This window comes from Sarcophilus harrisii, chromosome 1 (assembly GCF_902635505.1).
Source record: "Sarcophilus harrisii chromosome 1, mSarHar1.11, whole genome shotgun sequence".
Classification (NCBI taxonomy): Eukaryota; Metazoa; Chordata; class Mammalia; order Dasyuromorphia; family Dasyuridae; genus Sarcophilus; species Sarcophilus harrisii.
Window position 1 is genome coordinate 276,516,492 of NC_045426.1, and position 27,518 is coordinate 276,544,009.

At 35.5% G+C, this 27,518-nt stretch overlaps 1 protein-coding gene across 1 annotated transcript in view; it reads left to right on the forward strand.

Annotated features, from left to right (window-relative positions):
- Nucleotides 1-760: 760 nt before the first annotated feature.
- The window catches only part of ABCC6 (ATP binding cassette subfamily C member 6), a 60,713-nt gene continuing 33,955 nt past the window's right edge, over nt 761-27,518 (forward strand). The window contains exons 1-10 of the mRNA XM_023497397.2: nt 761-971; nt 6,897-7,073; nt 8,487-8,612; nt 8,791-8,928; nt 10,942-11,067; nt 11,463-11,524; nt 13,566-13,697; nt 14,632-14,844; nt 15,444-15,621; nt 18,111-18,272. Of these exons, the coding sequence (XP_023353165.1) occupies nt 918-971; nt 6,897-7,073; nt 8,487-8,612; nt 8,791-8,928; nt 10,942-11,067; nt 11,463-11,524; nt 13,566-13,697; nt 14,632-14,844; nt 15,444-15,621; nt 18,111-18,272 (1,368 nt within the window). The 5' untranslated portion in view covers nt 761-917. The remainder of the gene's footprint in view (nt 972-6,896; nt 7,074-8,486; nt 8,613-8,790; nt 8,929-10,941; nt 11,068-11,462; nt 11,525-13,565; nt 13,698-14,631; nt 14,845-15,443; nt 15,622-18,110; nt 18,273-27,518) is intronic.

Here is a 27,518-nt window from a genome sequence, read left to right on the forward strand (position 1 = left end):
CCAACCAAATCATTTCTAATGGAGCAGTAATGAACTGAACTAGCTATGCCCAGAAAAATAACTCTGGGAGATGACTAAAAACCATTACATTAAATTCCCATCCCTATATTTATGCACACATGCATTTCTGATTTCCTTCACAAGCTAATTGTACAATAATTCAGAGTCTGATTCTTTTTGTACAGCAAAATAATGTTTTGGTCATGTATACTTATTGTGTATCTAAGTTATATTTTAATATATTTAACATCTACTGGTCATCCTGCCATCTAGGGGAGGGGGTGGGGGGGTAAGAGGTGAAAAATTGGAACAAGAGGTTTGGCAATTGTTAATGCTGTAAAGTTACCCATGTATATATCCTGTAAATAAAAGGCTATTAAAAAAAAAAAAAAAAGAACTACTGGGTTTCAAATTTAGAGCCATGCTACTAACAAGACTTTGGGCACTGTGACACTTTAAACTTAATATCTTACCACTTTATTCTACATAGAACCATCCCACACTAAACCTTTGCCAGATTTTTTCTTTTAAATGGGAGCTCCAAGAAAACATCTTGAGATCCACTTTAACCTGATATTTTTTTACTTTTTCCCCTTTAATATTATCCCACAGTCTCTGAAGATTTGCATTTTGGCTTTTTCAGTGGATTGAACCAGTCTGGGAAGGGAACTATCTGGAGAGAAGCTGGGAGGGGCTATAGAGTACAAATATTCCATGCCCCGGCCCCATTTTCCCTAGTTCCCCTTACCCCGCCCCATAGTTCATCCGTGGCCCCAGCTGGACCTTGCCCCAGGTCTGCTGATAAGATAAAGCAAATTCATGTCAGGTCCTGCTAGCAAGGTCCTTTCCCTTCCCGGAACCTCAGCTTTGCCCGACAGGACAGCAAGAAAGTCAAACAACCTAACAGACGTGTCGGAATGGTTGTAGTAGGCTCTGTCATCGGGGTCTGCAATCCCCTCTTGGGCATCTGGGTAAGTGTTTTCTGGTCCTATTTTCCCAACTCCTAGTTTCTTTCTGGGAAACCTCCTGATGATCTGGGCTTACAGGGCAAAGTATTAAAGAGTTGAAGAGGGGACCCCTCCTCTACATCCCATTATCCCCGCCCAGCCTCATGCAGTCTCCGCCCTGGAAAAGAAAATGTAACTGCTGGTGAGTTTGTAAAAGCTCAGAAACAAAACTTGGACGCTTTTCTTTTGCTCTCTCTTTCAGGAGCTCCTCAAATCCTATAACTCTCCCTAAACGTAGCATAGAAGTAGAGAGAGACATTTATGTCAAGAGATTATTCTCCATAAGAGTCCTAGCTCTTGCCACCTCGTACTAGAGGAGAAGGAGGAAGAGACAAAGACAAAAGAAGCAAGTCCTTTTAGGAAACTGCGACTTCCCGAAGCATTTTGGAGGCTCCTGAAAGACTTGCTTTATCTAGGCAACACCTCAGCTCCCAGGGGCTAGAGGAATTCCTCACTGGCATAGGGACACAGCACTGCCAGTTTTTTAGCCATCATTACTAACCCCAGCATGGTCATGAATTTGTAGACTTACCTTCAGGACATGAACGTAGAGATACAGACCACGGATTTCCAGTGGAGACAAAGCATAGGGACTGAGATTTAAGACTGGGACTGAGAGTCACAGAACACTCGGGATCAGGAGATGTCACTTTGTCTTGGCTCCTGCCTTTGCCAATGACTGCCAATTCAGTTATTTTGGGAAAGAGAGCTGTTTATTCAGTTAATATATCCAAAGGGGTTCCCTGGGGTCTTGATCCATATTCTCCCCCATGCCAACATAAAAATCATCCTCATTTAATATTTTCTTTTTGAAAAAAATAGCTTTTAATTTTCAAAATACATGCAAAGATAGTTTTCAACATTCAACGTTGCAAAACCTTGTGTTCCAAATTTTTCTCCTTCCCTTCTCCCCTCCTTCCCCCCAGATAGCAAATAATCAAAATGTGCAATGCTTTTAGACATATTTCCACATTTATCATGCTGCACAAGAACTTAATATTTTCAAGATTGGAAATGAAGAGAGAAACTTGCTTCCAATTATTTTCAATTAAACAATCATATTAAACTCCTACTAGACACAGTATTAAATGCTAGGGAATGAAGTAAACAAAGAACTTTTGCAATGTAATATGACTGGAGGCTCAAAGTTTATTTGGTTTATACTCACTTCATAGCTGTAGCTTTATTACTCAATAAATTACTCCAATAATAAAATACTATGTACTTTATTAGGACAGAGAAAAGAAACCCTGGTCTTTTGGCTCTGAAAAGAAGAGGCATGATTCAGGATCTCTATTCCCTCAAGCTCTCACCAAACTTTCATACAAGCATGGAGGATTGAGTAATCATTTTCTACCACTGAGAAGAATCTTATGCAATTGATTTTGAGCCATTCTTATACTAGTAACAAAGAGAAGCCATATATATATATATATATATATATATATATATATATAGTATATATCCTGATTTGCTTTTATAGTTAAATATAAAGGTAATAGGAGATATAAAGGAGATAAAAAAGATAAAAAGGAAATATAAAGAGAAAACACTTGGAACTAGAGAGATCAGGGAAAACTTCTTGGGGAAGAGATACCTAAGTTGGGACTTAAAGGAAGAATTTCAACAGAATGAGATGGAAATGAACGTATTTTAACTGAGGAAATGACTAAGTTGTCCATTTTGGCTGGAAGTTAGTAAATGTTGGTTATATGAGATAAGACTGGAAAAGGACATTTCAGATTGTTTATTATTTTTATATTTGTTCCTTTATCTGCTTGTTGTGTGACCCTCTCCAAGTCCTCATTTTCTCTTCTGCAAAATAATACTCCAAATCTTTTTTGTATCTTTAGTTTCCTCACCAGCCTCAACTCATTCTGTGTTATTGAATTTATGGTATATTTACTATGCCACACTCATATTGGCCTTCTTAGAGCTATTTTCTCTGCTTAGTCCTGTGTATTTAACATTTTTTATACTTTGATAAAAGAAATGTTCATCAAACATGCAGATGACACAAAGCTGGGAGAGATAGATGACACATTGGGTGATAGGATATACAAAGATCCTCAACAGAGAAAAACACTAGGCTGAATCTAATAAAATGAAGTTTGATAAAAATGTATATATGTAAAGTTTTTCCCTGGGGTACAAAAAAAATTGATTTCCTTCGTACATGATGGGGAAAGCTAGTTTGACAGCAATCGTTTTGAGAAGGATCTGGAAGTTTTTAGGGAATTCAAAGCTCAGTATCAGTCAGCAATATGATATATCAGGCTGCTTTAAGAAAGACTGGCTTCTAGAAATGGGAAGGTGATAGGTCTCCCTGTATTGTACTCCCTCCCATCAGACCTCTGGAATGTCCATATCAGGTTCTGGAAGGCACAACTTACAGGAGAACATTAATGAGCTGGAGAAGACTCAGAAGATGATAGTGATGATGATGATGATGATAATGATAACAACAATAATAATAATAGCTTATATTTATATAGCCTTTACAACATGTCAGGCATCTTTAAAAACTTTATACACATTATCTCATTTGATCCTCATGACAATCCTGGGAATTAGATGTTATACTATTCTATTTTACAGGTGAGGAAACTGAGGCAGATAGTGGTTAAGTGACTTGCCCAGGATCACATAGCTAGTGTCTAAGGCTGGATTTGAACTCAGGTTTTCCTGATTCCAGGAAATTACTCTATCTTCTACAGCTGCCTTAAGAAATAGTGACTTGTCTCTCATTGAAGGTCTTCAAAATAGAGATTGAATGACCAGTCTGTGATAGAAGGGTTCTTTTTTTTATATATTGATTGGACTAGAGCAGAAGGGCCAACATGAAGCTCTTGGACCTTAAATTTCAAACTAGATTAAAATGAAATTGGAAAATATTTAGTACAATAAATAAAATACAATAAAACATGGATAATATTGCATTTTAAAATTAAGTCAATGCAACCTGCAGGGTTCTTTTTATATGAATTAGTGGTCCAGAGTTTCTATATGAGTTTGACATTACTATATTAGAGAATCACTTAGCCTCCTTCCTATTCTCTGATTCTATGGCTATGGATGACAAATATTATCTTCTTTACTAAAGTTACTGAAGGTACAAAAATCTTCCAGGGATTCTTGAAGCCAGTTCTGGGTCCTGAAAGCCATATTAACTTATTATTCTGTTAATCATGTCTGACTCTTTGTAATCCCATTATTTCAGGTTTTCTTGGCAGAGATACTAGAGGAGTTTGTCAATTTTTTCCTCTAGATCATTTATATATATATATATATATATATATATATATATATATATATATATATATATATATATATATATAAGAAAGCTGGAGTCAAACAGGGTCAAGTGACTTGTATGAGGTCATACAGCTAGTAATTTTCTGAGGCTGGATTTAAGCTCAGATCTTTCTGAATATAAACTCTATGCACTGCACCACCTAGCTACCCAAGACTTTGTCATGCTGACCAGGTTTCTTGCTGTGACCTGTGGGCAGCTGATATCAATCATTATAGCTCTACCACCACTCCTTCCCAACCAATTCCCTCATGCTTCAATAATAAAAGATATATTTTGTATGTAATTAATGTATAACCTATATGAAATCTGGAGATCCTTGTCCCAAATACTACTTTCACTGGCAAGCTGTTTCTCAGATCAAGATTACATTTTCCCCTAAGCATTCTAGGTGCACCCTTGAGGGATTGAGGGTGTTTTTCTAAAGCTATTGGTTCGAATCCCTATTCTGGTTGTTTTTCACAATATCAGTGACTTCTGTCAATAAAAAAAAGTTATTATAATAAAAAAACCCAATATCAGTGACTTGTTATAATCAGTTTCTCCCTTATGAATAAATGAACAAAGCATGTATTAAGTGCTTACCATGCTAAGCACTGGGAGTACAAATAGAAAAAAAAATCCTTCACATTCTAATAAAGGAGAGAATACATATCAGATGAAAAAGTCGCATTGTCCTTATGGCACAATAGAAAACTAAATGTTAATGCCCCTTCTTTAATGTCATTTTTTTAAATGTCACTATTCCCAGGGCTCTTAAGTTCAGGATCCTGCATTGTTCACCATCAGGATCTGAGGGGACTTGTTGGGCACATGCTGTTGGCTCCTGTCTTTCCCTTGAAGTGCCCTGCTACCTCATCAAGGCTGGTCCACCGTACTGTATGTGGCAATTTACTGACAGTTGTTTGGGATGCATATCCTCTTCTCACATGAGTTTCTTCCCAAGATGATGTCTATAATAGTCTAGAAACTAGACCTGTCAGTAAGGAGTTCTGTCACTACTGTGCTCATGTGCCTATTGGTGCCAATGGATCAGCTGCTGCTGTTGCTGCTGGTGAGGAAGATGGAACAGTTCTTTACAATATCTATACAAAATCATGAACTGATCCAGTGATTGGCATCATAATGTCATTTAATCTATTAATAACTATTAGCTTTTACAAAAAGAGATTTTTTTTTAAACAAAAACAACATTACAAACCTTCACAAAAACTCAGGGTACATTCTTCCCTTGGCCCTGTTAAATGATTCTGTATCAGAAAATTATATCATTTTGTCAGTGGAAATGGCATTAAATTAAATGTAATTTATATATATTTATATGAAATGTGATTCATCATGCACTTTAGGGAACATGGAGACTTTCCATGTGATTTGCTGCTGAAACCTTCTACAAGTGTTGTTGGTGGGTTTTTTTTTAATTAATTCAAGGAAAATAAGCTCTTTTAGAACAGGAATTTTTTTTTTTCATTTTTGACTTTATATCCAGGTGCTAACATAGTACCTGACACAAAGTAGGTAGTAGGTGCTTGACATTTGCTTATTGGTTGATTGAAAGGTTTTTGATCCAAACACCAGTGTCTGGCATATAGTAAGTACTTAATAGACAGTCAATAAACATTTATTAAGTGCCTGCTATATATCAAAAACTGTGCTAAGTACTGGGGATACAAAGAGAGGCAAAGGATAGCCCATTATCCTCATGGAGCTCACAATCTAAATACTTATTGTTTAATCATTGTGACATTAATTACCAATTCTTTTCATTCCCTAGTCCCTTTATACATTTGTAATATTCAGCAAAAGCATATTAAACACCTATTCTGCATAAAATATTGTGCTAAGTACTGCAAGAGATCCATAGCTAAAAGAAGCAAGTTCCTTGCCATACTTTACCCTGGAGTGTTAGGAGGGACAAGGAGACTAGGTGAAAAGCAGTGGAACAAGGGAGACTGGCCTTTGAAATAACAAGTTTAACTATTATGAGAGGGTAAGAAAAGGATACTTATTTGCTGGTCACATGGAATATGTTAGGAGGCATAGTCTTCCTATGCCAAAGGCAATCTCTGAACTAACTTCTCACCTGGGATTAGAGATTGGGAGGGATTTGGATCAGCAAAAGAGAAAATGGTAGCTCATGAAGACAGGAGTAGCAGCCCTGACTATAGTCCAGAGGAAAAGTCAAATTTATGTTTCAGGAAAAGCTTATGTGAATTGATTCCTTTGAGTTGTGCTGGTATGTTTCCACACATTAAAAAACACATCTTTAGATCACCAGATTTAAATATCTAAATCTAAATCTTTAGATCACCCAGTGATACTCTAGAGCAAGGGTCTTTAAATTTTTCTGTATCATTGACCCCTTAGGCAGTCTGGTGAAAGCTAAGGACCTTCTCACAATACTGGTTTTAAATGCATAAAATAAAATACACAGATTACAAAGGAAATTAATTATCAAAATGTTTTTTTAAACAAGTTAATGGACCCCAAGTTTAGAACCCTTATATCTAGGGTATACCAACGTTGATAGCAGAGTACTCCAATAATAATCCTTCTCTGTGTTTGCCTTGGTACAGAATTCGAATGAGACCCAGGCACTAGGACTGCAGGTGTTCAACCCATGTCTCTTGAATGCAGCTGTGGCCTGGCTCCCCTCGATCTACCTGTGGATCATTAGTCCCTTCTACTTCCTCTACCTTCGCTACAACAACAAGGGTTATATTCGAATGTCTTGGCTCTTCAAAACTAAAATGGTAGCAGTTGCTGGGGTTCCTGGCCCCCCTATGAGCTTGAAGTCAATTAATTAACCAATGAGCTTGATGGCAACTAATTAACTAATAAGCCTTTATCAAGAACTAGCTACCATGTGCTCAATACTATGCAAAGCACTTTGGGGATATAGATGAAGTCTAACTTTATTCAAGGAAGTTTACAATCTAATAATGGGGGGTGGCAATTATTATAAATGGAATAAACAGAGAACAATACAAGACAATCTATAACTAAAAGCTAAATTATAGTTTACAGATTAAAATTGTTTAAACAGTTCAAAGGTTGGGGGAGATTATACTGGTTGCAGAGATAATAATAGCTTACATTTACATAATAGGATATTGAGGTTTATAAAATCTTTTACATACTTTATTTTGTTTTATATTCACAGTAACTCCATGACATGGTTCTATTATCACCCACATTTTACAGATAAGAAAATTGAAGCCCAGAGAGGTTAAGGTATTTGCTCAGGGTCATATAGTTAAGGAAGTATTTGAGGCAAGATTCAAACCCAGATCTTCTATAATCAGAGACTGTCACTAATAGCACAAAGGAAGAAGATGGTTCTTAATAGAGGTCGTAAACCATTCTCATCCTAATTAAAAATTGGATGAGTTTTTACTCTTCAGTTCTTCACTGCCTTTTTTTGTGCCTTTGGGGGTACAATATTATCTTCTATAATTCATGTCTTGTCTTCATAGTTAAGTCAATAAATACAGAATAATACTAAATGCATTTTCTTCTTTGAATGCTCTTATTATTTTTGCTTTATTTAATAATAGTTTTCCTTGCTTAGGCTGGAGAAGAAGGGTAATGAGGGAGCAGTAATCATCTTCAAGATGGCAAGCATTTTCCATTCTGGCCTTCATTCATCTCCCTAGGTCTAAGGCCACAGATCTATTCTGTTTCCTTGCCCTTGTCACACCCCTAATTTGTGTTATTCCCCCAATCATTTTTTCTTTTGGGGCCCTTCATTTCCTTATCTATAAAAGGAGAGAATTGATTTAAATAATTTCCAATGTGCTTTTCCAGTTAAGCATCTTCTAGTTTGATTATTCCTTTGTCCTTATAATAATAATAATAATAATAATAAAGTTGACATTTCTATGCTTCTTTAAGATTTGCAAAGCACCATACAAATGTTACTTCATGATCTTGACAACAATCTTTTGAGGTATGTGCTATTATTATCCTATTTTACAAATGAAGAAGCTGAGGCTGAGATAAGTGCTTTTTTTCTGGGATCATACTCATTAGCATTGAAACAATTTGAACTCAGATCCTACTGATTCTACACACTGAGTGTGTGGGAAATCAATATATGGCTTTTGGTCACCTTAGCTTTCCTTTTTTCTATTCTGAACTCAAATTAATTTTTCTACTCTTCTTAGGTGCTTGGATTTACCTTCATCCTCCTGTGTTCTTCTAATATAATCTTCATTCTTTGGAAAATCAAAGGTGGAACCCCTCAAGCCCCTGAATTCCTGATCAGCCCTACAGTATGGCTTGTTACAATGGTAACTAAAGCTCAGGTTCTTTCATGTGTTAGATTTTACTATCTCTTGGACAAGCTGGGGTAAAGAGGAAACCAAATGGGAACCTGAGGCAAGAATATTTTTATTTTATCTTGGGTGGGGTGATTTTGGATTTTCTTCAGGCCCTAAAACACCCTTGCTGTTGCTCCCCTCCTTTCAGACCCTGGCCGTGTTCCTCATGCATTCAGAGAGACAGAAGGGCATCCAGTCATCAGGAGTGCTGTTCATTTACTGGTTCCTTTGTTCTCTCACCATGGTGGCCACAGTCAGTGCCACAGTGTACCACACCCAGCAAGGAGTAAGTAGATGAAGGACAGAGTGGAAGCTTGGGAATCCAGGCTGTGTGCAATTCAGTTCATTTCCATAAATATTTATTGTTGTCAAATTGTTTTTCAGTCTTATATTACTCTTCTTTGCCCCATTTGGGGTTCCCTTGGCAGAAATACTGGAGTGGTTTGCCATTTCCTTCTGCAGCTCTTTTTACAGATGAGGAAATGGAGGCAAACAAGATTAAATGATTTGTCCAAGGTTACACAGTTAATAAATTTCCAAGTGCTGATTTAAACTTGGAAGATGTGTTTTCCTGACTCCAGGCATCATACTCTATCCATTGGGTTACATAACAGCCCCATTTATTATATTACTGCTATTCAGAAAGGAAAATTAATGTGGTATAAAATGCTGGGATTGGAAGTAGCCAGACCTGAGATAAAATCCTTCCTCTGGTACTTATTGTCTGACTGTGGTCCAGTCCCTTATGCTTAGTCCCTTATGCTTATCCAGAAAAGGTTATGATCTGAGGAAGAAGTTTTTTGAATTGAAGAAATTACAGATTTGTGCCTACATACAAGGTATTTGGGTTACAAAAATTAATGAGGTGGAGCAATAAATAATTATTTCTTGAACAAGATGACTGTTTTGTCTTGATCCAAAAGGTGGAGACATAACAAAATAATGTTACTTTATATAACAATAATTAATATTATATGAATCAATATTAAAACATCATCATCCTTATAAACAAGCAAGACAGTTTCTGACTGGCAAATATTTCAATTCAATTTTAGGATGAAATTTGGGGAAAGGGACTTGAAATACAATTTCCTATGGAAGCAATACTCACATAGTGTTCCAGTCTTAAGCCTATCCATAAATTTGTTTAAACCCATAATGTCACTGCACTGTGGTATTCAAATGAAATAGTATATGTAAGATGCTTTGCCAATTTTAGAGCTCTATATAAATGTCAAATTTTGACATTATTACTATATAATATTTGCAAATATTTATAGGATTTAAAGATGAAGGGAGGAGAAATTTTCATGATAGGAAATTAGGAAAGGATTTTTATGCCAGATACAACTAAGCAAGGGAAAATGAGAGGGATAACGCTGCCTTTTTAACACTCATGATGGTGTTAGGTGGAGGGAAGTTATTTCCCCTGCACATATTATAATAGGAATGACCAACTTGGAGTCAGAAGAGACCTGATACTTTACCTAAGAGGATAACAGTGAGTTTCAAATATGTATATGGACAAAGTGCCTTGTAAACCTGCAAGTATTAAATGATTATAGATCGAGAACTAAAATAGCTGTAGCATTTATCACCTTTGCTCTAACCCAGAGAGGATAAATTACTTGCTTTGGAGCGATGGTGTCATTGTGGATTACAAGCTAGGTTTAGAATCAGCCTAAAGCATTTACAAGCTATATAACTCCCAAAAAGACACACAATAACCTTTCTTTTTTCTACAAAATGGCAGGAAATCAGGATAAACTCAGTGACCTCTCTGCTTCCTTCTAACTATAATTCTATGATCCTTGTAACTCCCAAGGTCATAGAAATATTAAGCAGCAGAGTCAGGATTAGTAGCCAGGTTTGTGACTATTTCCAACGTTCAGCCTTTGTACCAAATGTCATCTTTCTAGAGTCATCACAGTCACTTTTGGGGAAATGTTAGCCCCTAGGTAACTATATCTGTAGGGTGCAGATCAATCAACTGTTTGTGAATAAGAAACTATTTGAAATGCCTTATAGGAAGCATTTTAAGTCAGTTCTAAAAGAGTTTGCTCCAGCATCCCTACCCTGGCATTTTTCTTAATTTCTCTAATTCTTCCTTACCACACTTTTAATTTAACTAGTTTTTTTTTTCTCTTCAAGAAAAAAAAAAAAGATGGGTTAGATGAGTTTTGCTTAGTCTTATATATAAAGGGATTCTTTATATTTCTAGCACCTAATACAATGGCTAGTGCATAGTCGGTGCTTAATAAATATTTGTGGATTTATTGATTGCTTTTTTACTTCACAGGGCTTCCCAAAAGATACTTTCCATCACCTCACAACCTATTTTTATTCAGCTCTAATTGGTGCACAATTTGTATTGTCCTTCCTAGCTGATCAGCCTCCATTCTTCTCAAAAATCCTGTGTTACTCAGTAAGTGCCAACCATATCACTCTTCCCCATTCTGTCCTAAAATAAATGGAGAAAGCAAGCCCTTGCTCTAAACATTTGAGCTCTTCCCCAGGAAAGAAGGTCAAAATCACAATGCAGTATAGGAAGACTAGACTTCAGAAGAACTGGATTTTAATTCTGGCCCTTTTACTTTACTATTAACTAACAGTATCACCTCTTAAGGCCTGTTTTCCTCAACTGAAGGGGAAGAGATGATAGAATCTCCAATATTTTACAACTTTATGAGTCTATGACTTTAAAAATTAATCTTATTTAATGAGTATCTATGCCATGCCTAACACTTTGTTAGGGACTTTGAGAAAAATAGGGAACATCATCCTGTTACATCAAAATCAACTTTCTTCCGCCTCTTCCAGAACCCATGTCCTGAATCTGGAGCCTCATTCCCTTCCAAAGCCACATTCTGGTGGTTTTCTAGGTAAGAAAAAAAGACGAATGGCAGGATATTGTTATTAATTGTTCCTTAAGGCTTACCATGATTCTTTCCTTCGATGATAGATTTAATTGCTTTTCGCATCATAAGCCATAGCATCAAATGCAATATGAGAAGGGAAGTTTTTGGCTCTAAGGAGAAATAACCTTGTCTAACTTTTAGAACTGTCAAAAATAGAAAAGGCTGTCTTGGAAGTTATGTGATCTATGTCACTAGGGAAAGGACAAGGAAACTCTTTAAGCAAAAAGCTAGACAGCTCTCTGTTGGGACTATATGATCTTAAAAAACTTATTTAATCCACTTGGGCCTCAGTTTCCTTATTTGTAATATGAAGGATTAGACCAGATGGCCTCTGAGGTCTCCAATCTAAATCTACAAATCAATAAATCTATTCTCCTTTGGTTCTAGAAGGAATTATTGGTCAGATGCTAATTGAACACAATGACCTTTAAAGCCCCTCCTCCCAATTTCTGTCATTTTGTGATCAAGTAGTCCAACCTTCTCATTTAATAAAAGGGATAACTGGGACTCATAAAGAACAGATGAGCTTGTGGAAAAGCTCATAGGTAAAAAATAGCAAGGCCCATATTTAAATCCAGATCCTCTATCTCATTTTTGCGCTAGTACACTATTCCATTTCTTTTTTTTAGTGCCTTTATCTCTGATCACACAATCCCACAAGTTCCCACAGATTTAACAATTTCCCCCAGTGCCATCAGGTATAACTAATGCAGCTATGTTTGTTGCAGTTTCCCTTCTCTTGGAGCTAATACAGACATTAATAGCTATGCCATTTCAGTTTATTGGTTCTCAAGAATTCAATTTATTGGTGCTTAAGAGTTTGTTCTTTGGTGATCTCAGCAACATCTTGGAATTTGAGTATTGACTTTCCAACTCCAAGGTTGAGTATGCCCTTCAATAAAATAGCAGTGTCCCTGTTTTCTTTTTTTTTTCTTTCGTTTTTCCTGTTAAAGACTTGGTCTTCCTTCATCTCCCAGACTAGAAGTGCAGTGACTTCTCGAGTCTGATTTCACTACTTAATGTCAGAGGAGGTTTGACCTGCTTCATTTCTGACCTTGGCCAATTCATCCCTCTTTAAACAACCTGGTGATTCTTCACCTCCATTCCCAAGCCCCATGACTCATTGTACTGATGCCAGTCTTAGTGCTAATTGACTTAGTTCACTGAAGCTCAAAACTCCCAAACTCAAGAGATCTCCCCTGTAACTGGGATTACTAGCATGTGCCACCATATCTGACTACCCAAACTTTCAGTGAACTAAAAGATTAAAAATCCACTTAGCATTTACCAACTTCTGAGATACAAAGATTAAAAACAACCTCTGCCTTCAAAATGCTTCTTCAAATATAATATATGTACTTGGAAAAATAAATACCGGGTTAAAGAAAGAAAGAAAGAAAGAAAGAAAGAAAGAAAGAAAAGAGAGAGGGAGGAAGGAAGGAAGGAAGGAAAGAAAGAAATGCACCTGAGCTAAGCCTTAATAGAAAATAAGGATTCTGAAAGCAGCATGAGTATGGATCACATTCCAGGCACGGGGGATAGCTTGTATGGATGCATAAAGAAGATGAAATATTGCGTTCAAGCGATAGCTCACAGCACACTTTTCTTGGCACATAAAGTACAGTTAGGAAGTACAGTGGATAGAGTAATAGAACTAGAATCAGAAAGACCTAAGTGCCAAGTCAGTCTCAAATATTTAGTAGCTGTGTGACCCTGCGCATGTCACCTAAGCCTTTGCCTCAGTTTCCCAAACTGTAGAAATGGGAATAATAACAGCATCTACAGTTTCCCCAACTGTCAAATGGGAATAATATCATCACCCATCTCATAAATTTATGGTGAGAATTCAATGAGATAATATTTGTAAGGTACTTAGCACAGAGCCTGGCACATAATAGACTCCTTCACAGAGCTTCCTCTTCCCTCAGTTAACAAAAAATGAGATGAGATTTATAAGGAGGTGATGGGGTTGTCTTTGGTAACTTTGAAAGATATTCTTTTATAGACTAGTGTGGCAGGGCTACAAGAAGCCCTTAGAGCTGGATGACCTTTGGTCACTTGGGAAAGAAAATTCATCTGAAGAAATCATATGCCAGCTTGAAAGAGAATGGAAGAAGATCTGCAATGAAACCCAACAGTAAGTGCTCCAAGGGGAAGGATTCAGGTCAGCTTATGCACAACTGAGAATCCAGCAAATTTTAGTTTTGCTATTATCCTTTATTTCCTCTCAGGGTCCCCTTAACCAAATCATAATCATTCCTTATTCTCCATACTCTCCTCCTATCTTATCCCTCACTTATCACCTCCTTTCAAGTTAATTTCTAATTGTTAATAATAGTCATAAGTATTACATTTTTTAGATTTAAAGTTATAGACCTCAGAGAGACTTGGTCAGACTCACCAAGCAATAATAGATTAGAAGGTGATTTTCTTTCTGTTTGCAAGGTTAACCTCATATTAGTTTTCCAGGGTGTTAAAAGGCAAAAGGATTGTTTATTGAAAGTTGGGATCCACCCCTGCCATAAAGAGATTTTTTTTCATAACTGTATTAAAGGTCTGTCCAGTTAGTTAAGTTGGAGGGAGCATAGCGCTTAATGAGATAACTTCACTGTGTTCTCAAGAGAAAGACTTGACTCAGCTTTCATATGTTTGCGCCCTAAGTCACAAGGAGACCAAGTAAAGAAACATGGTAGCTCAGAGCAAAAGCATTTATACAATTTGAAAAGTTCAGGGCAGTTACATGGCACAATGCACAGAGTCAGAAAGATTCTTCCTCAGTTCCAATTCAGCCTCAGACACTATCAGGCAAGTCACTTAATCCTGTTTGCCTCAGTTTCCTCATTTGTAAAATGAGTTGGAGAAGAAAATAGCAATCCACTCCAACTTCAGTATTTTTGCCAAGAAACCCCCAAGTGGAATCAATGGAGGGTTAGACACGACTGAAAAACAAGAAAATGGACTGCATGGTCATCAATATTCCTTCCACAAACTCTAAGCAGATATACAAAGATGAAGTAAGGGAAATTATCCCCAGGGAGCTAATCTGACATAGAACTTGCTCTTCTCTTAAGGACCAAAGAAGAAATAGGATTTGAAAAGAATGAAAGAAATAGAGTTAAACCAACATCCCCTTCAGAGACTGAAGTTTTCCTGCAGGAGCACCAGACTTCTCGAGTCCCTTTGCTGAAGGCAATCTGGAAAGTGTTTAATGTCACCTTCCTTTTTGGGACTCTCAGTTTAATTATCTGTGATGTCTTCAGGTTTGCAGTCCCAAAGATTCTAAGGTAGGTCCAAATGCAAAGACTTCCCCGTTTGTCTTTCCAGGGCAGGGGCTACCTTCTTTAATTGGTAGCTCCACAAAGGATGTTGCTCAACTTTCCTTTACCTCTAAATGTTTCCTTTCCTTTCTTGCTCCTTGCTCTTCAAGTAAAAACCTGGGTCAGGCACAAATGAGTGGGTAAAAAAAAGAAAATAAGAGAGGAAAAAGAAAACCAAGAAAATGGCCAAACTAGAATTGGAATATCACAAACCTGAGTTCAAATTTCTAGGTGTTTGTAATGTAAAAAGAAAATATATCAACAAAACTTTTTTTAAGTTTTCTTAAAAAATCTACTTCAAACACTCACTAATGTGATTTACACTCTAAGTCACTTAATCCCACTCAACCTGAAAAATGGAATCTACTCCCCAGGGTTGTTGTCAGGACCAAATGAGATAAAATATTTAAGTGTTTTGTTATTTTTAAAGCACTATCCAAATGCTAACTATCATCATCATCATCAATATTAGTTTAAGTAGGAATGTTTCTTGAAAAGAGATAGACCAGACATAGGCAAATGATCCTGGCAATGAATGCCTTCTCTTTTTGTCTTTTTCCCTGGAGCTTTTTTCTAGAGTTCATCAGTGACCCTCAGGCTCCAGTATGGAAGGGCTATTTGTATGCGGTGCTACTTTTCCTTTCTGCTTGCCTGCAAACCCTGTTTGAGCAGCACTATATGTATGTGTGCATGGTCTTGGAACTAAGACTGAAGACAGCTGTGATGGGCCTGGTGTACAGGAAGGTGAGTCCATCCTCTTTGGCCAAAACAGTGACTAAGATGGTGAGAACCCTAAAGTACAGAGAGTGTTTCTGGGGAACCAATCTCTTTAAATCTCTTCTCTTTTTAAGAATGGAAAGACAAGAAGGAGAGAAACCTCAACAGCCTCCTGTGATATGAGCCTCAGGAAACTATGAAGAAACTTTGTCTACTATAGATTTCTGTGCCCTTTTCCTTTTAAAGTCTTTCCCATAGATACTCAGCCATTTAATACTCTCTACCAAAGGAACAGATAATTTGCTTTTTAGTGTGAATTAGTTTAATTTATGGATAGATAGGCAGCATTTCTGTAACTAGGTGGTATTTTTATAACTAATCTCATGGGTAGGAGCTGGATAGTACATTGGACAGAGTGCTGGGCCTGAATAAGGAAAACTTTTCTTCTTGAGTTCAAATCCAACTTCAGACACTTACTAGCTCATGAAGAGTTGGACATGATTGAAATACCTGAATAACAGTAATAACAGAAACAGAACTAGAATGTTCCTCATCAGGTCTAACTCTTTAATTTAAAAAATATTTTTTATTCCTAATTTAAATATTTCAAAAAGATCATTTTTGCATTCATAGCAGAATACAAAGAGAGGATTCTCTATATAACTGTTCATACTGCTTTCTTTTTTAAAAATTCTACATATTATTTTCAAAATTGCTTCCTTCTGGACTTCCTTCTATTCTCTTCTGTACATTTTTTTAAAAAAGTTTCAATTGCTCTTATTTTTGGTATCACTTTTGCTATTACCAATCTCCCCCTCCCTCAACCCTCAGCTGAAAATTGAGAAAAAGAAAAGGGGGAAAAGGAAAGTTTTGTCACATAGAAGCATAGGTAAGCAAAATGATGGCCATGTTCAAGAAATGTATGTCTCTTTTTTGCATCTTGAGTCTCTCTTCTGTGTTTGGAGGTCAATCCTTCATTTCACAGATGAAAAAACAAAGGTTTATAGAGTTTAAGCAATTTGTTGAAGGTCACTCATCAGAAGTGGCAAGATCACTGGAGTCCCCTCAAGTCCAGTGATTCCAAGTTCATGATTATCTATTGTGTCAATTACCACTCCCAGCATTTACTTTTCTTTAAAAGATTGAATCTCCCTCACAGACTGAAAATAGAGTCTACTCATGGACTTCATGCCATTCTGATTTACACAAGAGCTTTGATGGACTCCATTTCGAATCTGGATTAGTTCTCCCCTCAAGCAAATTGGTGTTCCTCAACCCTCAGCCTTATCCTGTTTCCCAATGCTAATGCTCAGCCTTAGTGTGGATATCCGGTCAGCCTAGTCTAGTCAATACAGAACTTTAAAGATCAAGAGAGCCACCCTCTTCATCATGCTTATGGGCAGAAAAAATTACAGGTTATGCTACTGTGCTCTGAATCAGCATTTAAATTTTAAGACAGCTGAATTAGTAGTCAAGGAATGGCAGAATTTCAGGTACCATAATATTAGGATGGGGTACTTTGTTTTGTTTTAAAGGAAGCCTCCTTGGGCACCCTTCAAATCATGGTGCTTCTACACACAAGACCAGATTGTACTTGTTTCAGAAGTAAGAGAACTGAAAAGAAAGCTTCTCTTTCCCTGTCCATATCCCAAAGATACTCTAACTTTGTGTGGATCCCTGATTCAGTACCACTTGGGAAACCAGATAGAAAGAGATGTTTCCCTGTTTGGTTTTAAACAAAGGAATTATCTGTTCAATAGATAGATTGGATACATAAGAAGAACTGACTTGAGCAAGGACTATAATCAGGAATATGCTGGTAAATTTTTGTCAACCAATGAGTGGAAATAGTGGAAAAGGGGTCAGTTAGAGAATGTATATAACACTTTTAAGTTTAATTCATATTATTAACATTAACATTGTCTCCATTTTTTTCTCAAATCTAAACCAGGTGTAGGCAAACTACAAGCCCACTAGCAGTCTATTTTTGTATGGCTAGGGAGCTAAGAATTATTTTTACATCTTAAAATATAATTTGAGTTTATATTTTATATAGGTATTTATGTTTTTTAAAAAATCAGTTTGCATTTAAATATAATAAAATGTATAAATCTACATTAAAATGTAATAAAATGTAAAAAGCATTCTTAACTTCTGGATCATACAAAAATAGTCTCCTACAGTTTACCAACTCCTGGTTTGGACAATCAAACAAATAATAAAATATCAAGTACTGCTTTGTAGTATTTTCTAATTTCCAGTACTCATACTGAAAATTTAACAGTGGGCATAACCAATATGTGTTGAATCCAGTACTCACCTGCCTGGAATATACTGGATAAGGAGCTAAATGAATGCAAGAGTTAGTTTCTATGCAAGGAAAATGAAAAAAGAACAAGAATCCTGATAGACTCTGTCCTTATTCTCTGAATGTGATAGTTAAGTCTTCTCTTACTCCTCTGGTAAGTCCTCCTACCTCTCAGACCTAAAACACCTTTATTCTTTGCCTTATCCAGGTTTTAGCTCTTTCAAGTACTATGCGGAAAACTGCTGCAGTAGGAGAGATCATCAATCTGGTATCTGTGGATGTACAGAAATTGATGGATGCTGTTTTATATCTGAATGGTCTATGGCTTCCTGTGGTTTGGATGACCATCTGCTTCACATTTCTTTGGCAGGTAGGAGCCATGGGGTTCCTAGTTTTCTTAGTAGGGAATTAGGAAATAAGTGGGAGCATGCATCTGATTGAAAACTCCATGATTGTTTAATCAAGAACAATTCAAACCTAAGCTTCATGATTCCATTCACTTAATCATGTTAAACTGGTTCCAGCTATTAAACAGGACCAGTATAATGTCTGCTGTTTCTTCCCTGTGGGGTGATTTTGAGGTACCAAATATTATAAGATCATACATTTAGAGGTAGAAGGGAATTCAGAGATCACATACACCCAACATTTCATTTTACAGATGGGGAAATTAAGGCTCCAAGGTCTTAAATGACTTACAGAAAGTCACTTAGATAGTAAGTAGGTAAGCAAGGATTTGAACATGAGAAGGTCTAGATTTAGGGAACCAAAATGAGATTAGGGTTTCTGGTTATTAGGGATTAAATGATAAGGTCTAATGGCAAATTTGAGGTTCAGGGAAACAAATGGAGAGGTTTGGCTCCCCTGCACCCTCTTGGGATTTGGTGCAAGGGTAGGGAGTTTTGGGGACTCCCTTCTGGTGGTTCAGAGATTCTCCATAAAGGAATTTACAGACCCGAAAACCTAGATTGATAAAAGAGGTTTAATTATAGGAATTGGGAAGTAAGGTTAGAAATCCTGACAGAGAGGCAAGAATCTCATTAGGGAAAAAGATGAGAGTAAAAAGAAGGTGGCACTGGAAAAGAATATTGCAGTGGACAGAGGCTCCTTGGCATAGCAAGCATGGTATAGCTGGCATGTTTAGAACCTCTGCAAAGAGAGGGTTTTAGATTGGCTCTTTTATAAGCCTTGGCTACAAGCTGGGGGTTGCTCTTGATGAGGCTGGGTGCAGCTTGAGTCAAATTGAATAGAAGATCTTCATTTGAATAGGGTTGAAATTCTTTAGCTCAGGATTCAACCAGCCCCACCAGCCCCACCTAGATAAACCACTTCATCTGATTCCCTGGAGCAGTTTCTCACTGAGGCAGGGTTGAAGGAGAATTTTCTCCTTCAAGGATTTTTAGAGTTTCGGGGTCCCCTCTTCAAACACAGGCTCGAAACATAAAATCCAGAACTCTTTTCATTAAACCATGCTGCCTGAAAGTATTTACTTAGGAGTATTTTATGCCTTGGCCTAAGGTTAATTTTCATAAAGGTGCCATAGATGAATTAGAATATTCTATTTCCATCCATTAATCATCATAATTTTTTTAAAGTTCTATTCAGGTTCTTAATTTCATTCTTATTTATATTTTTGTTGACTTTGGTCTGAAATAGATATATTAAAGTTTGTCAATTATTGTAATTGTAATTGCTAAATAGTTTCTATTTCTCTTAATAATATGATTAACTTTTTCTTCTAGTATTTAAATGTCATTGAATGCATGTACGTTCATTGGGTATTGATATTATTTCATTATCTATGGTGCTTTTAAGTATAGTATGGCTTCTCTACTTAATTTTTCAATCATGCTGCTACTACTATTGCTGCAGTTGCTGCTGTTACTACTACTACTATTGCTGCTGTTGTTGCTGCTACTACTACTACTACTATTGATGAGGTCTAGATATGGGGTACCTAAATGAAATTAGGGTTTAATTGAGGTCTAATGGCAGGTTTGGGGTACAGGGAGTCAAATAGAGCTCCCCTGCAACCCCTTTGGATTCAGCGCAAGGATCTAGAGTTAAATAAGGTCTAGAAGCGGCATGAGTCCCCAATAAAGGAATTTATTGGCCCGAAAAGCTAGATTGATAAAAGAGGTTTATTATGGGGTTTGGAAGTAAGGTTAAAGTATAGTTAAGGAAATAGGTGAAAGTAGAGATAAGAAGGGCACCAGAAACAGGGTTCCAGTGGACAGAAGGTCCTGGCATGCGAGGCGTAAGGCTGGCATGTTTGGAACCTCTGCAAAGAGAGGGTCCCAGCTTGACTCTTTTATAATGAGAGATTTAGCTAAAGGGACCTGTGGGTGGAGTCCCAGACTAATATGTTTGTGAAGGGAAAGTGTATCATCTGTTTTGTCTCAACTCTTACCTAGTCCTAAATCATTGAATGGGCATTGCACCAGACAAACTGAGATCTAGGAAAGACCTTAATTTGGAAAAGCCAAAGTTACTCACTGCATTCTGGATCATTCAACTTGACCTTTGTTTTGCCACTGGACTTTAATGACCTTAATGAGGAGAGTGAAGCTAAAGACTTTGCACTTAAATCCAGTTTATGCATAAATCATCACCTTCAAGGTGTCATTGGTCTTCTTTAAGAAGGATGAACAATAAGAATCTTCTCTTCATTAAACTCTGTGAGTCTTTATGTTTCAAGTTCATTTCTTAAAAACCACATGTTGATGGATTCTACTTTCTAATCTCAATACTGTCCTCCTCCATTTTGTGGGTAAGTTTGCCACATTCACTGATATGATCAATTGTGTATTTATCTTTATCATAAACCCAACTTTTCCTTAAAAGAGAAGAAATGTGATAAATCAAAGAGATCTATCATTAACCTCTGCTTCTCCTTAGACCAGACCCCAAGCTCTAGTTCTTAGATTTTTTTCTTCTTTCTTTTTAATCTCTCCTTTATGACCAATCCTCTGAAGTTATAATTTGTTTTGCTCGTGACTATTCCATTCTCTACTCTATTATTCCTCTACTTTACTCTCACTGTGCCCCTATGTTTCCGCCTTCTGTTATCTGATTTATGTTGAATGACATCATGATTTCCTTTTTCTTTGCCTCCTTATTTGTATACTCTTCTCACACTTTCCCTTTATGTGAAAAAATTAAGTTCCTCTCCCTTTTTCTTAATATCTTTCCTATTGAATTCTTTCCCCCCATCCTTTTCCATTCTTTCTCAAAATCAACAAAACAGCAAAAAACAAAAACAAAACAGGTATTATTTTATTTAATCTTAAAGTGACCCTCAAAGACATTCAGATTCTGAAGGGACACATCTCTTTACCCCATTAGAATATAATCATTTTATAAAATAAACATTTAGGGGCAGCAAGGTGGTACAGTGGATAGAACACCAGCCCTGAAGTCAGGAGGACTGAGTTCAAATTGGACCTCAGACACTTAACACTTCCTAGCTGTGTGACTCTGGCCAAGTCACTTAACCCCAATTGCCTCAGCAAAAAAATAAATAAAATAAAAATTTAGTCTCTTATAGCTGCTTAATTATTTTTACCTTTCTCAGTTTCTCATGTTTTCTGTGTTTACATCTCAAAGTTTCTATTCAGCTCTTGTTTTTTCATCATAAATGCTTGAAAATCCTCTATTATTTTAAAAGTCAATTTCCCCCTATAGTATTATGTTCAGGTTTTACAGGTGAATTGTTCTTATCTGTAAGCTTTTTTTTTTTTTTCACTTTTAACACACCATATTCCAAGTTTTTTTTTTTTTTTTCCTCTATTTTTTTGTGTGATCTTGATTATGGTTCCTTGGTTTGTTTTTGTTGTTGTTGTTGTTTAACCCATTCACTTTTTCTGCTTGTTTGCAGTATTTTTCATTTGGCTTGGAACCACTGGATTTAGCTATGAAATTCCTGGGTGGTTTTATTTTAATTTTTTAGGAGATAATTGATGGATTCCTTCTACTTTCACTTTGCTCTCTATTTTTCATACATCCAAGCCATTTTCTTTCTTGAAATGCAGTGTCTAGGTTTATTGTTGGTTATGGTTTTTCAGAAAGTCCTATGATCCCTGTCTTCCCTTAATCTGTTTTCTAGGTCTGTTGTTTTTAATAGTAATTACTTGGTATTTTCTTCTTTTTTCAATCTTTTGACTTCATTCTAATATTTCTCATTTTCTAATAGAGTCATTGAGTTTAGTTCATTCTGATTTTCAAGGGGTTAATACTTAAAAGGTTTTTTAGGGCAACTAGGTAGTACGCAGTGTAGTGGATAAGCAAGACCTGAGTTCCTTATGGCCTAAGACATTAGCTAACTGTGTAACCAGGGGCAAATCAGTTTGCCTCACTTTCTTCATCTGTAAAATAAATTGAAGAAGAAAATAGAAAGCCACTCCCATATTTTTGCCGCCCCCCCCCCAAAAAAAATCCAATTGGAGTCATGAAGAATTAGAAATAATCAATGTTTTCTACTTTCAATTCTCAACAATTTATTCTTCTTTCTATATTCCCTTTTCAAATGTTAAGGCAGGTAAACTACAAACATATTATTTATTTTATTATTATTATTATTATTTATATTTATTATTTTATTTATTTTTTTTTCCCTTGGCTTAACTCTCAGGTATCTCCTAACCCATAATATTTCATTTTGTTGTAGTTTTTTTCTTATTTAAATTTATGAGATAATAATTACAAAGTGCTTAATGCAGTATAAGGGTGGCATGTATTAAGCACTAAACATTTTTGTTTTATGTAGTTTGTTTTCAAGCTACATAAGACAAATAGTTATTTTGTATTTTGCAAGTTGTTGTGGGCAAAAAACTCATCATCAAAAACACTTACTATGTGTCAGGCACTGTGCTTAGACTTGGTGATACAAATACAATGTAAAATAAAATACAAAAGCCAGTCTTTGCCTTCAAGAAATTTTCATTCTTTTTATCATTGTTATTGTTTGAATTCTGAGCTACTTCCCTCCATCTCTTCCAACCTGGCACTGCAGAGCAACATTTGATACAGATACATATATAAAAGCATATACCTATTTCAATATATTAGTTCTTACTCTGGAGGTGGGTCCTTTGTCATAGTTCCTTTGTAGTTGATTTGAATATTCAAATTACTCAGAATAACTTGGTCATTTACTGAGTTACTTTTAGAACAATATTGATGTTACTATGTACCCATTCTTTTGATTCTGCTCATTTCACTCTTCATTATTTCATGAAAATCTTTCCATATTTTTCTAAAATCAACCTGCTCATCATTTCTAAAAGCATAGTAGTATTATATCACAATCATATAACTCAGTTTATTTAGCCATTCCCCAATTTATGGGCATCCCCTCAATTTCCAATTCTTCATCACCACAAAATATTTTAGAACATATAGATTGTTTTCCTTTTTCTCTCTAATCATCTTGGAAAACAGACCTAATAGTTGTGTGCTGGGTCAAAGGGTATACACACTTTTATAACTTATTGGATATAATTCCAGATAGTTCTCCAAAATGATTGGATCAAATCAGTTTCACCAACAATGTTATTAATATCTCAAATTTTCCACATTCCCTCCAACATTTGTCATTTTTTCCTTCTATCATTTTAGCTAATCTTATAAGTATGAAGTAGTATCTTAAAGTTTTTTTTAATTTGCATTTCTCTAATCAATAATGATTCAGAGTATTTTTACATTTGACTATAAGTAGTTTTGATTTCTTCTTCCAGAAAATGTTTGTTCATATCCTTTCATTATTTAACATTTGGGGAATGATTAATATTATATGTTTAGTGAGATTCTCTACATATTTGAGATATAAGATACCTGTGAATATGTCTATAAAGATTTCTTTCCTTAAATTTCTGCTTTCCTTCTAATCTTCGATAAATTGGCTTATTTTGTACAAAACCTTTGAATTTATTATATTCAAAATTATCCATTTATATCTCACAATAATCTCTATCTCTTGCTAATTCATACATTCTTCTCCTGTCCATAAATCTGATAGGTAATGAGTTCCATGTTCTATCTTACATCTTCCTTTATGCCTAGGTTGTATACCCATTTTGATCTTATCTTGGTATATGTTATAAGGTTTTGACGATTTAAGGTGAATGCTTTTTTTCCTCCTGGACTGCTTTTCAGTTTTTCAACAATTTTTTACCAAAAAGTGAATTCTTAAATTTTTACATTTATTACACACAAGGTGTATTGTATATCTACTCACTTCCACTGATCTACCCTTCTATTTCTTTTCTTTAATAATGACTTTTAATTTTCAAAATATTTGCAAAGATAGTTTTCAACATTCATCTTTGCAGAATCTTGTGTTCCAAATTTTTCTCCCTCGCTTCCTTCCATCCCCTCACTTAAACAGCAAGTAATCCAATATATGTTGAATATGTAGAATTCTTCTATATATATTTCCACATTTATCATGCTACACAAGAAAACAAAAAACAAGCAAACAACAACAACAAAAAAGTGAAAATACTATATTGTGATTTACATTCAATTCTCACAATCCTCTTTGTGGCTGTAGATGGCTCTCTCCATCATAAGTCAATTAGAATTTTCCTGAATCACCTCACTACTGAAAAGAGCCACATCTATCAGAATTAATCATCAAATAATCTTCTTGTTGCTGTGTACAATGTTCTTTTGGATTTACTCACTTCACTTAGCAATACTTCTCTCCAGACCTTTCTGAAATCATCCTGCTGATCGTTTCTTATAGAAAAATAACATTCCATAACATTCATATGTCATAACTTATTCAACTATTCTCCAACTGATAGGCATCCTTGTCACTACAAAAAGAGTTGCTACAAACATTTTTGCACAGGTGGATCCTTTTCCCTTTTTTATGATCTTTTTGAGATATAGATACAGTAGAGACACTGCTGGATCAATGGGTATGCAGTTTGATAGCCCTTTGGGCATAGCTCCAAATTACTCTCCAGAATGGTTGGATCAGTTTACAATTTCACCAACAATGCATCAGTGTCCCAGTTTTCCCATAGCCCCTCCAACATTTATCATTATCTTTTCCTTTTATCTTAACCAAACTGAAAGGTGTGCAGTGGTACCTCAGAGTTGTCTTAATTTGCATTTCTCTATCGATCAACAATGATTTAGAGCACTTTTTCATATGACTAGAAATATCATTGCATTTCTTAACCAATATCAGATAGTTTTGTTAATTACTCCCTTATGATACTATTTAAGATCTGCCACTGCTAGACATCCTTTTTTCATATTTTTGTTAATTCTTTTGATATTTTTAATCTTTTGTTCTTCCAAATGAATTTTGTTATTATTTTTCCTAAGTCAATAAAATAAGTTTTGGTAATTTAAGTGGGATGCATTGAATAAGTAGATTTAGTTTAGGTAGAATTGTCATTTTTTTATTATATTGCCTTGGCCTATCCATAAACAATATTTTTTTCTATTTAAATCTGATTTTACTCATATAAAAAGTGTTTATAATTATGTCCATATAGTTCCTGGGTTTGTCTGACAGGTATACTCCTAAATATTTTATATTACTTACAGTTACTTTAAATGGAATATCTCTTGCTATCTCTTCTTGCAGGACTTTGTTGGCAATATATAGAAATACAGATGATTTACATAGGTTTATTTTATAACTTGCTACCTTAATTGTTAATTTTTCAATTAACTTTTTATTTGAATTTTTAGGATTTTCCAAGTACTATCATATCATCTTCAAAAAGAGAGAGTTTTTTAACTCATTGCCCATTCTGATTCCTTCAGTTTTTTTTTTCTCTTATTGCCGTCACTAGCATTTCTAGTACAACAGAATTATATTACTGATAAGAGGTGTCCTTGTTTTACTTCTAATCTTACTGGGAATACTTTTAGCTTTTCCACATTGCAAATAATGTTTATTGATGATTTTAAGTAGATACTTCTTATCATTTAAAGGAAAAATGCATTTATACCTATGCTTTCAAGTGTTAATAGGAATGAGTTTTGTGTTTTTCATCCTAATGGGAAAAGACAAAACATCTAGGGGATGGTGGCCAAAAAGAGAAGTTTTAGATTGGAAAGTTACCTAACTAAATGGTAGCAATGACTAGAGCCAAGGTAGAATAGAGTTATACATCTATTTTTAGACTGAGGGTAGCAGCATTAATTTGTTGGGGGAAAGTTTTCAAGAATTTTAATTTTTTTATTCTGAATTTTTTAAGAACACCAAAAAAGGTTAAGTTCTTTTCAAGATTAAGTCCACTATGAGATATTTATCTCTCTGTGTTTCTCTGTGTCCCTATCTCTTTCTGTTTCTGTCTGTCTCTGTCTCTGTCTCTCTCTCTTTCTGTCTCTGTCTTTGTCTCTCTTGCTACTATAAAACTAACTCTGATAGCTCTGCTAAACTCCTCTATGGATTTAACCTGCCAATAAATTGCATACCCACGCCTCATGCCATATTCTTTTAATGGATTCTTCCAAATTCCTCTTCTTTATAATGATAACCCTATTCTCTTCCAACTCTATTTCATATTTGCCCCATCTAGTGTCTATTTTATCTCTTATTTTGCTGTAACCTCTTCTCCTAAATAAATCTACCTTTTGCACCCCCCAAAAAACCAACCCCAACAACAACAAAAAACACCAAATGAAATAAAAATATAAAAGAATAAAAAAAGAGGATTTCTTATATTAAATATTGTACATGTGCTACTGATCGTACATGTATCACATGATTGCAATGTAATATTCTGTTTAGTTTGGTTTTCTTTTTAAAATGGACAGTAAATTCAACATGTAACTTTCAAAACTCCCCTGCTAATCTCTGATTTTTTTTTTTCCTGGTCTTCATTCTTTTCTTCAATGTGAGTTTTTAAAATGCTTTAATAATATCCCCTAAATTTAAAAAAAAAGAAAGAAAAAAGAAATCCTTGTAATAAATATGGCAATTTTTATTGCGCCATTTTTCTAGTGCATAAATTGTAACAGGGAAGTTATTAGGAAGACAGCCAGGGAAGAAAGTGAGGCATGCTTAGGGCCAGCTTGATGGAGACCAGGAGATGTTCTTTAATCAGATCAGCAGGGTCCTCTTGTCAGTGATTCCAGACATGAAAAGTTTAGATCCATAGAGCAAAGGGAAAGAGAGCTGGAGAGGAAGTGGCCTGAGAGTAAAGTGAGGCGTGGCAAGGAATTTGAAATAAGAGAATCTCTCTTCAGATCTTGATCGTGCTAATTATCACCTGGGTCACCTTAAACAAATAACTTTACTTCCCAGGATTCAGGCATCTCTGTAAAATGAAGCAGTTGGACTAGATACACTCTGAAACCATTTCTAGGTAACTCCTTATGAGACTTTTTTCTTCATTTAGCAGATAGAGAATTAGAAGGATGCTTCTTCATTTAAGAGCATCATTCTCCCCAGCACTAAACACCTTTTTCCAGATTTTGCGAGAAACCCTGGCAGATTCAGTTAGTTGTGGCTCACATAGTTTCCTCTTTTCAGATTTGAAACAAACTACCATTAACTAACTGACTAAACATTTTCAAGTATAGATCCATGAAATAATAGAGATAAAAAATAAATAAAAATAATCAAAAAGATAAAACCCCATTCTCC